Source organism: Opisthocomus hoazin, chromosome 2 (assembly GCF_030867145.1).
Source record: "Opisthocomus hoazin isolate bOpiHoa1 chromosome 2, bOpiHoa1.hap1, whole genome shotgun sequence".
In the NCBI taxonomy this organism is placed as follows: Eukaryota; Metazoa; Chordata; class Aves; order Opisthocomiformes; family Opisthocomidae; genus Opisthocomus; species Opisthocomus hoazin.
In genome coordinates, this window is record NC_134415.1 from 103,533,119 (window position 1) to 103,550,453 (window position 17,335).

Here is a 17,335-nt window from a genome sequence, read left to right on the forward strand (position 1 = left end):
TCTGTATTTTGGTGAATATACACATATCTTTTGATTTAAAAGAAAAATTTCTAGCTTTCACTGGCTACCTTTGAAAGAATCTTACATTGGTGAATCAAAAAGTCTTCGTGAAGCTTTTCCTATTCTAGTACAATGGGTTAAATTCTGGTTTTCCACCTGCGTCAGTGAATTGAGCCTAAATCACTCTTGAGGAGCACAGACTGGGAAGACGTGTGTAGCGTCTCCGGCTGTGGTGCCTCAGTTCGAAGATCAGTTAGACAGTAGAACGATGACAGGAAAAAATCATGCAGTATTGCATTGAGGTTGGTATGAAATACAGCACACAGTTTAATGTGTGGGTATTTGCTTGTTTCGTTTCTGCTCTTTTAGTGTAGCATCCTTGGAAATAACCTTAAAGACCTGGTGGATAAATACCGGCATTATGAAGATGCCTCATCTGGACTTCTGTCAGGTCTCCAGGCCTCTGAAATAGCTGTGAACAAACAACTATCAGAGCCAATTGCAGTGGATCCCAAAAATCTCCAGAGACAACTAGAAGAAACCAAGGTGAAAAGTGTTAAAAAGCAGAAGTGCTTTTGTCCTAAAAGGAACTGCTTTTTGTCTGAAAAACAGGATGATCTAATATAATCCACGGGGCTGCAGGCCAAGTTCTTGCCTTGCATGTGGGCATGCAACTTTTATAATTCTCAAATTCAGCTGTCCAGAGTGTTATCTGAAAAGCACTAAGGGTGAAAAAAAGTGGAGGACCATGATGCCATCGGCAGTGGTAAAAGCAAGATGTGTTTTGTATCACTGAGCAAACGGTAGGGTGAAATCTGGAAAGATTTTGAACCAAGAAAGGTTTTAGTGATTACAGTTTGCTGTCAGAGCAGGGCTTGGGACCGAGTTCCTGATAAAGACGTACTATAGGCCCTGCAGAAAGTGAATATAACGTAATTTCCGCTGCACGGAAAAACAGTATTTTGTTTTTGGTGTAACTCACAACTTTATGTAGATCCTAGTAGAGGCAAAACAGGTTAGAGATGGAGCTTGTGAAGGTAAAACTCTGGTTAGTTGCATAAAATGTAGGTTTACAGAAGTCTTTAGAAACCCAAGTATAAGGTGAGTTATGTAAAGTTTCATCAGTCTGTGGTCTTTGAACTAACTCTTATGTTTTTGTAAACACATTCAATGGTCTGTACTATAATGAAAATGCAAGTTTGTTTATTTTTCATTGAGCAAGGCTGTTGGTCAGGCATTTCCTCATTGTTTTGTCTGTGCTATGTGGAGTATCCATGCTGGTCTGATATGTTTGCTATTGACAAATGGTAGTCAGTGGCTCTTGGAAAGTATGTGCTTTAACCATTTCCCTTACATCAGCCTGGGCAGAGTTACCTTTACCATATGGTATCTTTCAAATCTGCCACTGGAATTGCCCAATGCTTTGGTGCATGACACATCAGAGACAAATCACAACCAGGTTGCAAGACAACAAAATTAAAAGTGTAAATTTGGAACTCCTAACAGTGGAACAATTTAGGTACATTTGTGCTTCCAAGCACTAGAAAAGTAGGAATAACACCAATTAGAATTTGAAGCTTCATCTAAACTTTTTGTTCCTTATGCCAAAACGAATTATATCCTATATAATGCCAATTTTCATGCAAGTAATACAAAAGGACTAAGTACCAAGGTTCTTTTATGAAACGCCTACATGGATTACTTGCCACACAAAAGAGCACTCAATGAATATGAGCTGGGAAGAAGGGAGAGGGTACAACATGTCAAAAGATTCAAAGGAAGAGAAAAAACAGGAGGCTGAAGAAAGAAATCCAATTAATGAACGCAAAACAAAGAGTATTTTTGAAGAAGTCAGGTGCTGCAAGTTAAAGCTGTCCCTTGTAGCCAACACAGGCAGCTGATAATCCAGCTACACACGGACCTTGGCAGCATGGTGGGATCTAATCTTTTTATGGGGATTAACTGTACTTCAGAATATTCTTCAGTGCCTCTGGCATTAGCTTGATTGCTTTCTGTCAGCATACATCTTTTTTTTTCTTTTTTTTTCCTTTTTTTTTTTTTTTTTTCACAAGTACAGTATTTTTCTCTAGTGTGAGGATAATTCCTCTTCAGGCCTATCTGAGTTTTATTGTGTCAAGTGGGTCAGCAAGACATACTGTATTCTGGCATACTGTTGTGCTTGGGATACCAGTGCTGAATGCACTGACTTCTTTGTCCTGACAGGGCAGATATGATTCCTTTCGAGTCGTATGTTCACTCAGTGTGTATCAAAAAATAAATGAGGAGTCTCTTCATTTTGGACTTTTGTAAAGTTCAAGTGAATCAAAACAAAGACACATCACAGACACTAGCACAGAGGCCTGAAATAATTGAAAGTCTGTTCACCCGAAAGTACTTTTATATACTGGAGAGAGAAAGCTACTTTCAGAAGTTGATTCAGCTTTCCTGTTTGTCTCTGTTGACTCTGGAGCGAGTCATGGCTGGGCTAGTCTCTAAACCTGTGTTCCTTGGTTAGATGGACAAACCTAGGCAAAATTCAGTGACACTGGCTCCAGGAGGTTCCGAAACTGTGAAGGTGATCAGCTTGTTGCAAGCTATTCCTCTTTACGCTGCGATATCAGCCTGATCCTTTGTCAATACAGCTGGCCATAATTGTGTAACTACTGCTGCTGACTGTATGTTTTTCCCCCGCATTGTTCTCCGATGCTGAGTTGAAATGTATGTTTATTTTTGTTTTAAATAGTATATGAGACTGTACAAGTGGTCTTTAAAAATAATTAATCAAAAGATACATTTTGAAGCTACATGTGAGAAATACGTTGAGTCAGCGAAGTATTGTAAAACAGAAGATAAAAAAGATGGTGAATAAACTAACACAAGGGCCAGAAGGTCAACAGCAGTCGTAGCCACTGGTGAAGATTTTTCTAAAGGAGAGGTCACAAATTGAGTTACTTGATTCCCAGCGCTAGCTTTAGGTTATATGGCGTATCTCAAGCCTTGAGTGTGTAACAATTACCTGTATTGAAAAGTGTAACTGATAATTGTGGAATTTTACAGGTTCTTCAGGGACAAGTGTCTAACCACCAAATTGCTGTAGAAAAACTGAAAAAAGCTGCTGAAGTGTTATTGGATACAAGGGGAGAGCTGACACCAGACAAAGATGAGATTCAGAAAACACTGGGTAAAATGTTTACTTTTCTTAATACCTCTTTTTATCACTTGTGTGTGAATGCAGGTACTGGAAGAGACAAAATACAGAGTTTCCACATTCTTGTGTCACTGTTCAAGTCCATTTTTTGTTGAATCATAAGCTGTTACAACACAGTAACTTCATTGTTGGTCTGTCTCCTACATTGACCCATATGCTTTTCACTTAAGAGCTGTCATTTTATTTTTGACTACTTTTTTCAGTAATAGGAATTATGTTTAATTCCCATGTTACAGATGGGCATACCAAACAGAGTTCGTGATTTGCTGAGGATCATAAGTTCTCCAGTGGGAAGGACTATGTTCAGGTTCAAGGAACATGACTCCAACTATCTGTTTCCAAACAATTAATTGAAGTTTGCTTAGCCAAGGAATTATTTCCTTCTGACTTCAAGATACTGTCTGTAATGGCTTGACCATGGCTGGCTGCCAGACGCCCACCCAGCTGCTCTCTCACTCCCCTTGCCCAACAGGATGGGGGTAGAAGAGAAAATGAAAGAGCCCATAGATTGAGATAAAGACAAGGAGATCACTTACCAATTACTGTCATGGCCAGAACAGACTTGACTTGGGGAAAATTAAATTTCATTTATTGCCAAATAAAATAGGTTTCGATAATGAGAAACAAAGGCAAATAAAAGCAACACCTTCCTCCCACCCTGCTCTTTTTTCCAGGCTCACCATTGCTCCTTCCTCCCCAACTACTCAACATCTCGTCCCTGCCAAACAGTGCAGGGTGGATGGGGAATGGGTGGTTGTGGTCAGTCTGTAACAGCTCTTTTCTGCTGCTCCTCACACGTTTTCCCTGCTCCAGCATGGGTTCTCTCCACGGGCTGAAATCTTTCAGGATAGTCTTGCTCCAGGGTGGGTTCTCTACGGGCTGCAGTTCCTTAAGGAAATAGCCACCCGCTCCAGCATGGGGTCCTCTGTGTGCTGCAGGGCGATTGTCTGCTCCAGCATGGTGCTCCATAGGCTTTAGGGGAACCTGTGCTCCAGCACCTGGAACACCTCTTGCTAGTCTGACCTTGATGGTCTGCAGGGCTGTTTTTCACACTTTTGCTTCCATCACTTCTCAGTCCCAGGCAGCATTTTCCACTTTCTTAAATACATTTTCTCAGAGGCATCACCAGCTTGGCTGAGGAACTCAGCTGTGCCTTGTGGTGGCTCAGTTGGAGCTGTCTGAAACCGTCTATGTCTTCCATGGGGCGGCCCCTGGCCTCTTCTCACAAAGGCCTAGAACCTTGCCACTACCAAAACCACCCAATACTCTTTCCTGTCACTTGTGAGAAGTAGCACAGCATGACATTCATGACTGTCTGAAGTTTGAAGACTCTCTATGCGTCACACATCTGTCTCTTACTGGAATCCCATAAGTAACTTGCAGAGCAACAGAATAAAACAACTGTGGACTTGCTTCTTTAGAGTCAGTGATGAAACTCCATGGGAGGTACATGGAACCTGTAACTTTCAGAGGCTTACTCCAAAAGTGTTGAAGATCTAGTGAAGAACCATCTGGAAGAACCTTTCAGTTTGAGCTATGACATAAGAGACATAATTATAGACGAGCGGTCTTACTACTCTGCTATTTTTTTTCTTGAGAACAGTCAACAGCTGTCATAAGCTAGAGCTGCATGGGAACCAGCTTTTAAAAGCTGGGGAGCACAGCTGTAAGCTGCTCCCTCATTTCCCTTGTCCCATGGGCTTCTTGGCTCTGTTTGAAGGTTTTGATCTTTGCTTGTGTGTTCTTACTGAAGAAAGCTGATGTTTTTGCTTCATTCTGATGTAGGCAATTTTTGACTCACACTTACGTGGTAAGAACTGGTAAAATGAGTTAAAAGCGTAGTTTGGGGTAAAGGAAAAAATTAAAATGTGTTTTCTCTTTATCAGATGATATTGTGGAGAGGTATGACAATTTGTCCAAGTCTGTGAATGAAAGGAATGAGAAACTCCAAATCACTCTGACACGATCCCTGAGCGTGCAGGATGGTTTGGATGAAATGCTGGATTGGATGGAAGGTGTTGAAAAGAGCCTTGAAGAACAAGATCAAGTGCCTTTGAATTCTGCTGCTCTTCAGGATATTATTAGTAAAAGCATTGTAAGTACCATTCTCTGAAAGAAGAAATATTTGTTTGATAATTCAGATTTCAAGGAAGAATTGAAATCTTAGTTTGGCAGCTTTAATGGATTCAAAATGCTTAAGAAAGAGGATTGTTGCATAAAGTAAAACAGCACATGAGGGGTTTTGTAGCTGAAATAGATCTACACTGATGGTCTAGCTGTACTGATTTGTTGCTTCATGTGGTGGACCAGTTTGACTTCTTAAAATTTGGTTATAAGCAATACACAGTAGTGCTTCCTTGTTTCAGATGCTAGAACAAGACATTGTGGGTCGCCAAAGCAGTATGAACACTATGAATGAGAAAGTGAAGAAGTTCATGGAAACAGCAGATCCATCCACTGCATCCACACTGCAGGCTAAAATGAGTGAACTTGCAGGACGGTTTTCTGAAGCAAGTAACAAGCATAAAGAGAAGCTGATGAAAATGGAGGAGTTGAAGACTAAAGTGGGGTTATTCGAAGATCTGTCAGAAAAACTTCAGTCATTTCTAGATGAGAAAAACCAGGCACTCAGTGAGACAGAAGCACCAAGAAAGGATGTTAGTGAAGTGTCTCAGTATATGCAGGTACTGTACCATTCCATTTTTATATATTGTGCATTTCTAGTCTAACTCATCTCAGTGATTGAACAATAAATAGGGCATGCTTGTTTCCCAACTTTGGTTCATTAGCTAAAATTAAGAATTTAATTTTGAACAAGTGATTGTAAAGTCTAATATGAAGAGTGTAATCCTGTTTTGCAGGAAGCTAGTGTAGAAATGGCGCAACATAAGAAGGATCTGGAGGTTTTGCAGCAGCTTCTTGAAGAACTTTCATTCCATGCTCTTCCTGGAGATAAAGCATTGGTATTAGAAAAAGTAAACACTTTGTCAAAGAAATTCAGAGAGGTAGAGGAGACTGTAAAGGAAAAGTAAGTGGAATAATTAAAGTGTTTCCGCCTTGGCTCATAATATGGGGTGAATGTTGTGATGACTGCTGTCCTCTTGCATGCAATCTCAAGAGATTGCAGTTAGCCACAGAGCAGAGTGTTCTTTTATTAAAAAAAAGACTCTTTGGAAATGCCTCTGTAGTTTGTCTGGTTCAAGAACTCTAATGTTGGCTGTAAAGAGAAGTAACTCTCTTCAAATTTTGTGACATTCACGGGAGTCCTGTCAGTTCTAAGCAAACTCTGCTTCTCTCCTTCTCTGACAGAATATAAATTGATGCTTGTGCAAATTGCTTTAGAGTACCGTTTAGAGTATCAGGCTGCAAAGGAAAACTGGAGAAGTTATTCGAGCTTCCATTTGTTACCTGTACAGCAAGACCAGATTTTCAGCATTCTGCTCATATCCATAAAATTAGTTTTTGTGACTCATTGAATTTAGAAACAGCAGTATCAGATTGATATCTGTTGTTTTAATTGTCAGAAGGAGTACTGACATTCAGTGCTCAATTTCTTTTGTTGTCTTTGTCTAGAGAAGAGGATGTATCATCTTGTCAGAAACAAATGGATGCTTTTGAGCTTCTTGTAGAATCATTAAAGAAATGGATAAAAGAGACGACAGAACGAATTCCAGCAGCGCAACCCTCTCTGAATACAGAGGAGTTAAAGAAGCCTTTGGAAGATACATTGGTAAGACATTGTAGCTAAGAAGTGAAATACGGCTGAAGGAAAAAGGGCGTGCATTAGTAACAGAAAAGTACAAACTTAGGGGGGAAACAGTCACACTAATTAGGCCCAGAGACCTTGCAGTCTGTATTTATATTCCCATTTCCCTTGCATGTTTGGATATACTGCAGGGGATTCCCAAGTAGCAGTGTTGTTCCTTTCTCTACACTAAGTCTTTTGAAGTCAGAAAGCAGTTTTGTAATGAGCAAATGACTATTTTTTTTAACCAGAATTTAAGAGATGAATGGACATTAAAATCACCTGAACTGCAGAAAATGAATAGCAGAGGAACATTGCTGTGTAGTCTAATTACTGCTGTAACTTCTCCTGCCAAACTGCGAGCAGTTGCAAAATCAGGTATGGTTTTGTATAATCAGGTAAGTTTTTAAACCTTTTAAAACCTTTAAGACCAAAATTAAAATATTTGACCCTTTGATTGGCTTTCTGACTATTATGGCTTGTGAGAAGTCAGTTAGCCATGTTTGTTCTGACCGTTGTTTGCTGTGACTCATTTAAACTGTCTAACTGCTGCAGTAATTCAGTACGCATTCTGATTGCTTTGCGCTGCCAAATAGCAGAAAAGTGCTTTAATGTAAATGATTAACAGTTCCTAAAGCTGTTACTTCAGTAAGTAATTCCTAGATAAAGGACAAAATGAACAGTATCACAGTTGCCCTCACCTCATCCCAGAAAACTTCTGATAATGAGAGACTGACTTACTCTGATTGGTGTTCAGTGCTTCACATATCCACCAAGTGTGCAAGGAGGGCAAATACGGACCCTGCTTTTGCAAACACTGATGTACCTGCACACCTTTGCTGCCACAGAGAGACCTTGTTCATGACCACAGGGCTGTTCTGAGTGATGCCAAGCAAACACAGAAAGGTTTGCAGAGTCATGGAGTGTTTGTTAGAAGGGTGGTAAGGACATGGTTTATCTAAACAGTGAGCCTAAGCAAACCTATTCATGCCAATATGACAGCATAATTAATGCTAGTCAATATTTTAGTTGAAACAACAGCATGGAAGGGAATCAGCTCCATATCTCAGCATGACTTAACTAGGCCAAAATGTGTTTCCAGTCTGGAGCTTCAGCTAAATGCGTTGTACTAGTAATCCAGTTTTAAAGACAACAAATCTGTTTCCATGTTTTTCTGTACTATAGGGTTTAAATGTTAATCTGTTTTACAGAAACTGGTAATTCTACTAAGTATCATTCAAGCCATAGTTCAAGGCATGTGGTACCAAGGGTGTTTTAATGGCCATAAGCACATTTTCAGTCAGTTCTTGAATTTATATCCGGACCTCATCAGTTCAAGTGTGTTGGCCCTCATTGGTCATCTGCAAAGGACTGGGAGGATGGGAGCTACCAGAGGATACCTATTTGGCAAGAGTAGAGTACTTTCTTTTTCATACCTCTTTGTCATAGCTGCCTCTGGTTTCGTTCTTGTTTGAATTTTAAATAAAAATCATTCAAAGAACATTTGGGAACCTTATATGGGATATATGGGCTTCTTCCTCTGCCCCTTTCTCTATCCCTGTGCATCCAAATAGAAAAAGAATTAAGTAACCAGCATATAAGAGCAGCTGTAATCCTCCAGGCCAGAGTATTCGCACTCCTAGACAAGAGCCATACTGTGTATCACTTCATCACAGTTATAAATACCAGAGTCCAGCTAATAAGGCATGAAGATTTACAAGGCTCTGGCTGGGGCCTGTGACTTCTCTTATCCGGTTTATTTTCTCTTGCCACCCTCCAGCTGCCACTAATGTGGTCCTCACTCTCCAGCTGGTACTGTAGAGGGGATGCATAGCCTTTTCCAAGGCAACTGTTAATCTTTCTCTGTTAATTGCTCATCTTGGGAATACATATGGGAAGCACAAATACAGGCTGGACGGAGAATGGATTGAGAGCAGCCCAGAGGAGAACTTGTGGCTGTTGGTTGATGAAAAGCTCAATGTGGCCTGGCACTGAACAGATTGTCCCAAAGAAGCTGTGGCTGCCCCCTCCCTGGCAGTGTTCAAGGCCAGGCTGGATGGGGCTTTGAGCAGCCTGGTCTAGTGGAAGGTGTCCCTGCTCAAGGCAGGGGGGTTGAAACTAGATGGTCTTTAAGGTCCCTTCCAACCCAAACCATTCTATGATTGTATAATATGTGCAGGAGAGCAGGAAGTGATTCTCCTTGCAGTTCTCTGTGGCTTGACCATGTGCCTTAGCTCTGTAGTCTGATGGTGTTTTACAAAGCCCATGTAGCCCGCATTCCAGAGGCTTTGAAACAATGTATAATTGGTAGGGCTGCCAGGGGGAGTGGCTGCCTCTGAGTGACAGTAAGGACTTCATGTGTAACAGCAAGAACCCCACATTGCAATCCCTGTCATGGAGCACATGCTTGAGTCTTGCTTATGACAAGATAGGGAGGAATTCGTCCAGTTGGTATCAAGAGCTTTTTGTGCAGAGGTACAGCACCACTTAATCATAGAATCATTTCGCTTGGAAAAGGCACTTAAGATCATTGAGTCCAAACATAAAGCTAACACTGCCAAGTCCACCACTAAACCGTGTCCCTGAGCGCCATGTCTACATGTCTTTTAAATAATTCCAGGGATGGTTACTCAGTGACTTCCCAAGTGGGTAAAGGTGTCCTGAGTAAGGAGTGCCTTTGGTTGTGGTGTTTGCAATGACCACTTTGGGCTTTTTTTGCTCGTTAGTGTTTAATGCTTTCCTCAGAGTCTCAGCGTCTGCTAGCTAGCCCTCTGCTGGGCCATACCCAGGCATGGCTGGGTAAAACCATGTTCTCAGTGGGCAGTGGGGAACAGATTCCTTTTGGGGAGAGGAAGGAAGTGATGTTTGCCATATGGATGTGAGTAGGCCTCACAGCTAGGGTGTAGACACTAGGCATTTTTCCACTATAGTCAGTGGACTCTATGCCATGCTATAGTCATAACATAGTATGACTATGCTACGCTATAGTCGTAGTGTAGTATTATGAGTGGTAGGACTGCTTATACATCATGCATATGTGCATCTGTGTGCACACCCACCCACTATGTGTAAGCTGTACGTATGTGGTACAACTTAAGCAGCTTAAAACATAAAACAACCTGAAAAACGGTAAAACAGTTTAAATAAAGTATTTGCTATTACAAGGTTAACATTCAGGTATTTCTTTAATGTTTTAATGAGAGCTATATATCCTGTTGTTTTGAAGAGGAAATGCAGTGCTGGGATTTTGGTGGGAAAAGGCCCAGATAAGCATGGGACTTGGTTTCTCTTGATCCACAGGTGGCACAGTGTTAAATGGTGAAGGAGGAGCTCCAGGAACTCAGGATTTCCTGAAAAATAAAGGTCAGTGAAAATTTCAGGATATGATAAAGAAATATACTTACCACTTACTGTTAAATGTAGAAGCATTTTTTTAAATGTTGTATATAAATCTGCTTGTAGCAGTCACTACAAGACTGAAATTTCACATCACTGTCACGTAAGGAAACTATATAGACTAGGACATGATACTAAAATTAATTGTAAAAATACCTACCTTTGATATTTTCTCTGAAGACAGATCAAATCTGGCCGTGTTTTCTGAATCAGTATGTACTTCTATAATTGTATACAGGGATAGTTATTTTAATATAACACAGGGCTTTTGAGAAAATTCTAGTACGTGTGTATGTGGTTTGAAACTTTTTAACACCCACCAGCTTTCACAACACATACACAAGCATACATGTACAAAGACACCCATTTTACATACCTGTGTATCACTGTATGTGACCAACTGCTTTACAGAAACAAAGGAACTTGCATAGGACCTTTATGTGTGCTTATGGATAGCCACGTCCCAAGTCTGCAGTGTCCGTTCTCCTAAACTACAGTTTACTTAGTACACAGTCTGCCTGCTGTGCTCTCTTAATGATAAAAACACATTTATAATGGGACATGAATGTGAGCAAAATATTATTGCAGTAATGTTAGGCTGTCATATAAGTAACTGAACTGTAGGCCAGTATGTTCAACTTTTTGTCCTGGAAATGTTGCTTTAAATATTAAAATAACAATGGGTAGAAAGATTGTAAGGTACTTGTGGTATTTGTGTACCTGTGTGTTGAAGTAATGATTTCTGTGAAATGAGAAGCTCTTGCAAATAGCAACTTACATTAGGCGATTCAGATGTAGTGTTGCCATATTTAGAGTGATCTGGAAAGAACTCTTAATGTGTTCAGCGACTTCTTATTTGGGGGGCTATTATCTCTTGTAACTCAGAGTACTGTTCAGAAGCTCTTGAATTCTAAGTATTGTTTGAAGAGCTTGTAACCTCTAACATAGTCTTTGTGCATCTCTCCTTTTACAGAACTAACAACTGTTCAACAAGCCATGTCTGATGTAAATCACAGTTATGAAGATCTGGGAGTTTTATTGAAGGAAAAGATTTCAGAACTAGAAAGTATGCTTTCAAAAATGCAGAATATTCAGGAAGAATCAACCTCAATGATGCAGTGGTTGCAAAAAATGGACAAAACTGCATCAGATTGGGAAGCTGCTCCAACTGATAGTGAAGCGGTTAAAGCCCAAGTTGAGCAACATAAGGTACTTTGTCCTTTCAAAAGAATACTCTTTCTTGCAGTTATTGTGCAAATCCTGTTTGAACAGCCTGTATCTCAGCCTGGCTTAATGTTGCAGAGAGTATTTAAATGATCCTAGTAAGCATGCCAGTCAGGCTTAGAGCAAATCTGGCAAACTGTGTCAGTGGACCAAAAGGAGCACTGTGTCACAGAAAGGGAGTTGTGCAGGTCAGAAAATAATCATTTTGGTGGCCAGTTTAAATAGATGAGGCTATATTGATAATGCAGTAAACTTTTTTGATCTCCTTAGTGGTTTAGAGATGCATACTGGGTTGCTTATAAGATGCAGAGGGATGTATCTATCCCAAAGCTGTTTCTGCAGCTGCTGGTTCACTGATGCTCCACAGCCCTCCCTGTCTCTGCAGCTGCAGCAGCTTATGCCTGTTCCAAGACAGCGTTTCTCTTCAGCAGCTGTCATGCTTGTTAAGTTATATAGCTGCACAGCAGTCTCCTCCCCGCTTTGTAACGAATATGAGAAAACCACTGAATCAGCAGTAAGCTTCTGTCCTGTTTCAACACTGAAGATGTATGCTTCCCTAGCAATGAAGGACAATATTTACACATGTAAAGGTTCATTTGTAAAGGGAAATGTAATGGATAGGGAAAATTCTTTCCTTGCCTGTGACTGTGGATAAATAAGGACACAATCTGATTCAGCTGAGTTTCTTCTTTTATATTTGGCAGACCAGCCTTGAAAATGAACCTGAACAGCTACTAACTTTCCTCAGACTTGGATAACATTCAGTCCTAAAACTCAGACTAAATCATAGCAGAAAAGTAGTATATAAGTTCTAGATATTTATTGTTTATCTTCATGCCTGGCATCTCAGTATTATAGACTTCAAACTTTACACTTTAAAATTCTTCTTTAGTCTCTTATTTATTTTGTCACTTGAATTTGCAGCTTTTTGAAAATGAATTAAAGCAAAGTGCGAATAAAGTGCAGGAACTAAAGGACAAAGTGACAGAGCTGTTGGAGAAGAACCCTGACTCTCCTGAGGCACCCAAGTGGAGGCAAATGTTGGATAAAATAGGTACTTCAGTAAAGCTGAGCAATAGCTCAGACTGATTTGGAAGTTGTTTTATTATGAGTTTTTTTAATGTATTAGCAATCATTAGTATTTTTAATATCTTGCTCCCTCCTACCACTTAAATTCTGTGGAAATAACTCCCTTTTACAAGAGTGTGGATCTGGAATAATTCCACTGATACCATGGGCTTTGAATTGAGGTCGGTGCAATTGAGCAAAGGCTATAGCTTCACTCCCTCTTGGAGAGGGCTTAATCTTTGACTTGACTGGTCAGTTAGTGCTCTGGATACATATGTTGTTGTTCTTACAAAATACAACAAATCAAGTGAATTCTAATTTCATGTAAAGAACAGTTTGAGTTGTTGGTAATGCTTTTCTGCATGCCTTTTTCCCATGCACTACTGGCCCTTGTAATTTTGTGGGTTTGATGGCTTTTTACTGTTTTCTAGAACTGACTCCATAAATTTTGCCAAAAAAAAAAGGAAACGACCATGTTTCGACAGTAGATTTTGGGATAACTGCAATGCATAATTTTCATGAGCTTTTAAAAATTCTTCTTAGGTTTGTCATATTTTAAATAAATCATAGGTCAATCTTGTTTCATACTGATAGGCATGTCTATAGCTACACCAAAAGTAATTTTAAAGCTGAGAAGTTTTCCGATCTGTCCTCTTTGTAAGTGAAACTCTGAAAAGTTTAAGTAGCGGCTGAGGTCTCCCAAAAGAACTTGAGTAGTGTTGAAGGGAATTAACACAGAATGAGCAGAGGTCAAAGACAGTGAAGTGGCAAAAGAAACTGAAAAAACACAGATGAAATGCAGGAAATGAGTGAGCAAAATATCAGAGCTGACTGAGCAAGCACTGACAGTATCACAGAGGGAAGAGGGAAGTTACAAAACTGTAAGACTCAATGGTTGCTCTGGAAGCCACTTGCTACAAGTGGAAGAGACCATAGATTGGCCTAAGTGTGAACCTCGCACAACACTTTTGAAATACCTGTGTACAGAAATATTCTCATTACCTGCCAATAGGTACCTGGTTTAGATGTCTCAATCATAGAATCATCAAGGTTGGAAAAGACCTCTAAGATCATGAAGTCCAACCGTCAACCCACCACCACCATGCCTGCTAAACCATGTCCTGAAATGCCAAGTCTACACATTTTTTGAACACCTCCAGGGATGGGGACTCCACCACCTCCCGGGGCAGCCTGTTCCAATGTCTGACCACTCTTTCAGTAAAGAAATTTTTCCTAATATCCTATCTAAACCTCCCCTGATGCAAGTTGAGGCCATTAAATGAGGCAGTTAATCTCCACAGGCTCCTAATACAGACATTGGGAAGAGGTGTGCTGCTTGAGAAGGCTGCTCAGAGTAGCAGCCTAAATAAGAGCTTCTGCTCACCTTTGGAAGTGTACCTGTTTCTTTTTACTGAATAAGCAGCAAGATTTGTCTGTCTAAATCAGGCACCTAAGTTAAAACTGAGTACAGCCCTTTGGCTTTTATGTCATTTGAGACCAAAGCCTTAATTTGGTGGTATTTCACTTACTAATATTCTAATCCAACCTTATTACATGTTGTATATTCATTGCTTTAAAAATTCCGCACGTGGCTGTGCTAAGCTGCAGACCTTCATTGAAGTGTATATGGATCTGACTGTTAAAAGATGTATTTGCCGAGTCACTGCAATAAGGCATCTGGAGTTAATCAACAAAAAGCCTTATTAGAGAGCTCTGTTTATGTTTCATACATAGTCTGCTGTCTGACGACCCATCTGCTAGAACATGCGTGCAATATGTTAACATTATCATTGTTAGATTCCAAATGGAAAGAGCTCAATCAAGTTACATCTGAGAGACAACAAAAACTGGAGGAGTCTTCAAACTACCTGACCCAGTTCCAGACAGCAGAAGCTCAGTTAAAGCACTGGCTTATAGAAAAGGAGCTAATGGTCAGCGTGCTGGGACCACTATCAATTGATCCTAATATGCTGAATACACAAAAGCAACAGGTTCAGGTGAGTAATGCCACTGTGCATTATTGATTTACGGTTCTTCTGCTTTTTTGCTATTAGCAAAGTGTTATTCTGCATTTAGATCACAGTTAGTATGAGCTATTAACATTTGTTTATCAGCAAATAATCAGCTTAAGTCATACTTGACTACAGTAATTATAAGAAAAAAATTCTCACGAGTGAAGAGTGTGTGTTTTGACCATACTGTGGTTTCTCTATGGTCGAATGAGTATGTTCCTTTGAAGTTTTATTAATTTGAGTGTGTATGTAACATATTATGGTTGGTCGTCATACACAGTCTATGCTGTAGAAGTAGCTTTTTGAGATTGTATTGACTTGACTCTATATGAAGGCAAGTGAAATGCAGTACTGTGAATAGATATGAGTCCAAGAGTGTGAAAGACAGAAGAAAAAGTATAATGAAAAAGTGGAGTAATTTACTTACAGAAATACAGCAAACTGCAGACAAAACAAACAAAAGTTAAATCAGACAAAGCTGCAGAAACTAGAAATTTTAATTTCAGACATTTCTGTTGCTGCCAGTTACTTTAAACTGTGATGAGAAATAACATTTTTATTTTGCAAAAATATTATTAAAACTGGCATATCAATATTGATTAAAATGAAGTGTATAAAACATGAACTGTATTCTAAGATTATGTGAAAATGACGTAATATTGGTTTATAAGCACTTCAGAAATCTCAACAGCTGGCATAAGACTATCACGTATCACTTAACAGTCCTTAAAATTTAAAGCTAATTGACTTGAAAAGAGAGGGTTTGGAATGTTCTGTAAAGTAAAACCACGCTATTTGTCCCTTCTTTTGCAAGTGCTATGACTTTACTGTCAAAAAAACCCCCCCAAAACTGGGAACCAGTGATATAAACTTTAAAGGTCTTACAGTACACATTAAGTAATTTTGTGAATTATCCAAATATTCTCTGTGATTTAATAATACATTGCGATATTATGTCAGAATACACCTTCTTTGAAGTTCTATCTTAAGACAAAGACCAAAACTGTCTAGGAAAAAAGACACTGCTTGAAACAAAATAGTGATTATTTTGCTTGGTACGGTTACTTAATTACTGTAGTAGTAACAGAATTCATTTTTTACTTGTATCTGCTGATTGAATTTCCATTAGATGATGTGTAAATTAACCTCATTTTTTCTGGTTCTTTGATGTAAACGCTTGGAAACAACACAGTTTGTGTGTAGAAGATGCAATTATTTCACTGGCTTTTAAACTCGGAGACTGATTATTCAATAAGGGTGCTTAGCTACAACAAATTCTGCCTGATTTTTGTCAGAAGCACTTTGCTTCTTTTTTTCATGAAGTAAATGCTTTTTAAAATTTTCTTTCTTCCCAGATTCTGCTCAAAGAGTTTGACACCAGAAAGCCACAATACGAGCAGTTAGCTATGGCTGGTGAAGGGATTCTGAAGAGACCTGGTGAACATCCACCCTCCCATGAAGTCGTAAAAGAGCAACTGGCAGCTGTGGCACAAAAATGGGACAGTCTAACAGGCCAGCTGAGGAACAGATGTGACCGAATTGACCAAGCCATCGTGAAAAGCACAGAGTATCAAAGTCTACTCAGAAGTCTGTCTGATAAGCTAAGTGCCTTGGATAGCAAACTAAGCAGCAGCCTGGCTGTGAGTGCACAACCCGATACTGTGAAACAACAACTGGAAATTGCTAGAGAAATGAAGGAGGAGATAGAACAGGAGGTGAAGAACATAAATGCAGCTCGAGCTCTTTGTGAAGAGCTGTCAGCGCTGGTTGGAGAAGAGTATTTGAAAGCAGAACTTACAAGGCAGTTAGATGGCATCTTAAAATCGTTTAAGGATATTGAGCAAAAATCAGGTTAGTATTTATTTAAAGAAAAATAGTAACTAAGGCATAAAGTAAAACATATAGTCTGTTTTGTCTTTACAGAGCTGTTAAGTGAGCTGAGCCTAGTTCAGCCCTCTATCCAGTCCAACCCCCATGCATTTGTACATTAGAATTTAGGAGAGTGCCCATACTTTGGGTAGAAACAATACTTGGTATCGCTAGTGAACAGTTTGGGAGAGAATTTGAAGCACAGCAGCAGGGCTGCTTTGCTCATCTCTTACTTCAGGTGCATCTTCACTGAATTAGAATACCAAAAGAGGATGCTGTTCATCGAGTACCTAACTGCATAGGTGCAGAGTGTAAGCCAAAATGATAATTTTTAGGCAAGCACCAGTTAATGGCTTGGCAAAAAAGCAGTCGTAATTGTATAAAATTGCTGGTGACAAAAGGGGGCTGGTAGTCTGCAGCCTTCCCTTACCCTATGAGCCACAGAATTGAACAGGTAAATACACTGCAAGCCATATCAGACTTTGTTCTCCCTAACAGCCTAAGTTTTAGCTTTTTAATTTCCTCTGGTTGTGAGGAACTTCAAAGGATCTCCCTAAAAATACATATTGCCTGCAAGCCATGAGTTAGATGCTAATAGGCTAGATTATTTAATATTCCCTGTGCTTGCACTTCATAATACCATGAAACATGACTGTGTGGTTTTTACCCCCCAAATCTGCATGAATGGGATTCATGCAGACACAGATTGGCTAAGCTCACCTCGTTTGATTCATGTCCAAATGCCTTCACTGCTCTGCTGTAGTATAGGCACAAGTCTGTCCCTTGTAACAAAACTTGGTTGTCTTCCAGATG

General features: G+C 39.7%; 1 protein-coding gene across 19 annotated transcripts in view; it reads left to right on the forward strand.

Moving 5' to 3' along the window:
* DST (dystonin) overlaps positions 1–17,335 on the forward strand; it is a 310,440-nt gene that overhangs the window by 213,334 nt on the left and 79,771 nt on the right. For all 19 annotated transcript variants that reach the window (XM_075414626.1, XM_075414627.1, XM_075414628.1 and 16 more), the window contains 12 exons: positions 370–546; positions 3,058–3,181; positions 5,095–5,303; positions 5,575–5,892; positions 6,070–6,236; positions 6,782–6,938; positions 7,205–7,331; positions 10,254–10,316; positions 11,323–11,558; positions 12,498–12,627; positions 14,439–14,638; positions 16,009–16,504. In XM_075414626.1, coding sequence (XP_075270741.1) covers positions 370–546; positions 3,058–3,181; positions 5,095–5,303; positions 5,575–5,892; positions 6,070–6,236; positions 6,782–6,938; positions 7,205–7,331; positions 10,254–10,316; positions 11,323–11,558; positions 12,498–12,627; positions 14,439–14,638; positions 16,009–16,504 — 2,404 coding nt within the window. The remainder of the gene's footprint in view (positions 1–369; positions 547–3,057; positions 3,182–5,094; positions 5,304–5,574; positions 5,893–6,069; positions 6,237–6,781; positions 6,939–7,204; positions 7,332–10,253; positions 10,317–11,322; positions 11,559–12,497; positions 12,628–14,438; positions 14,639–16,008; positions 16,505–17,335) is intronic.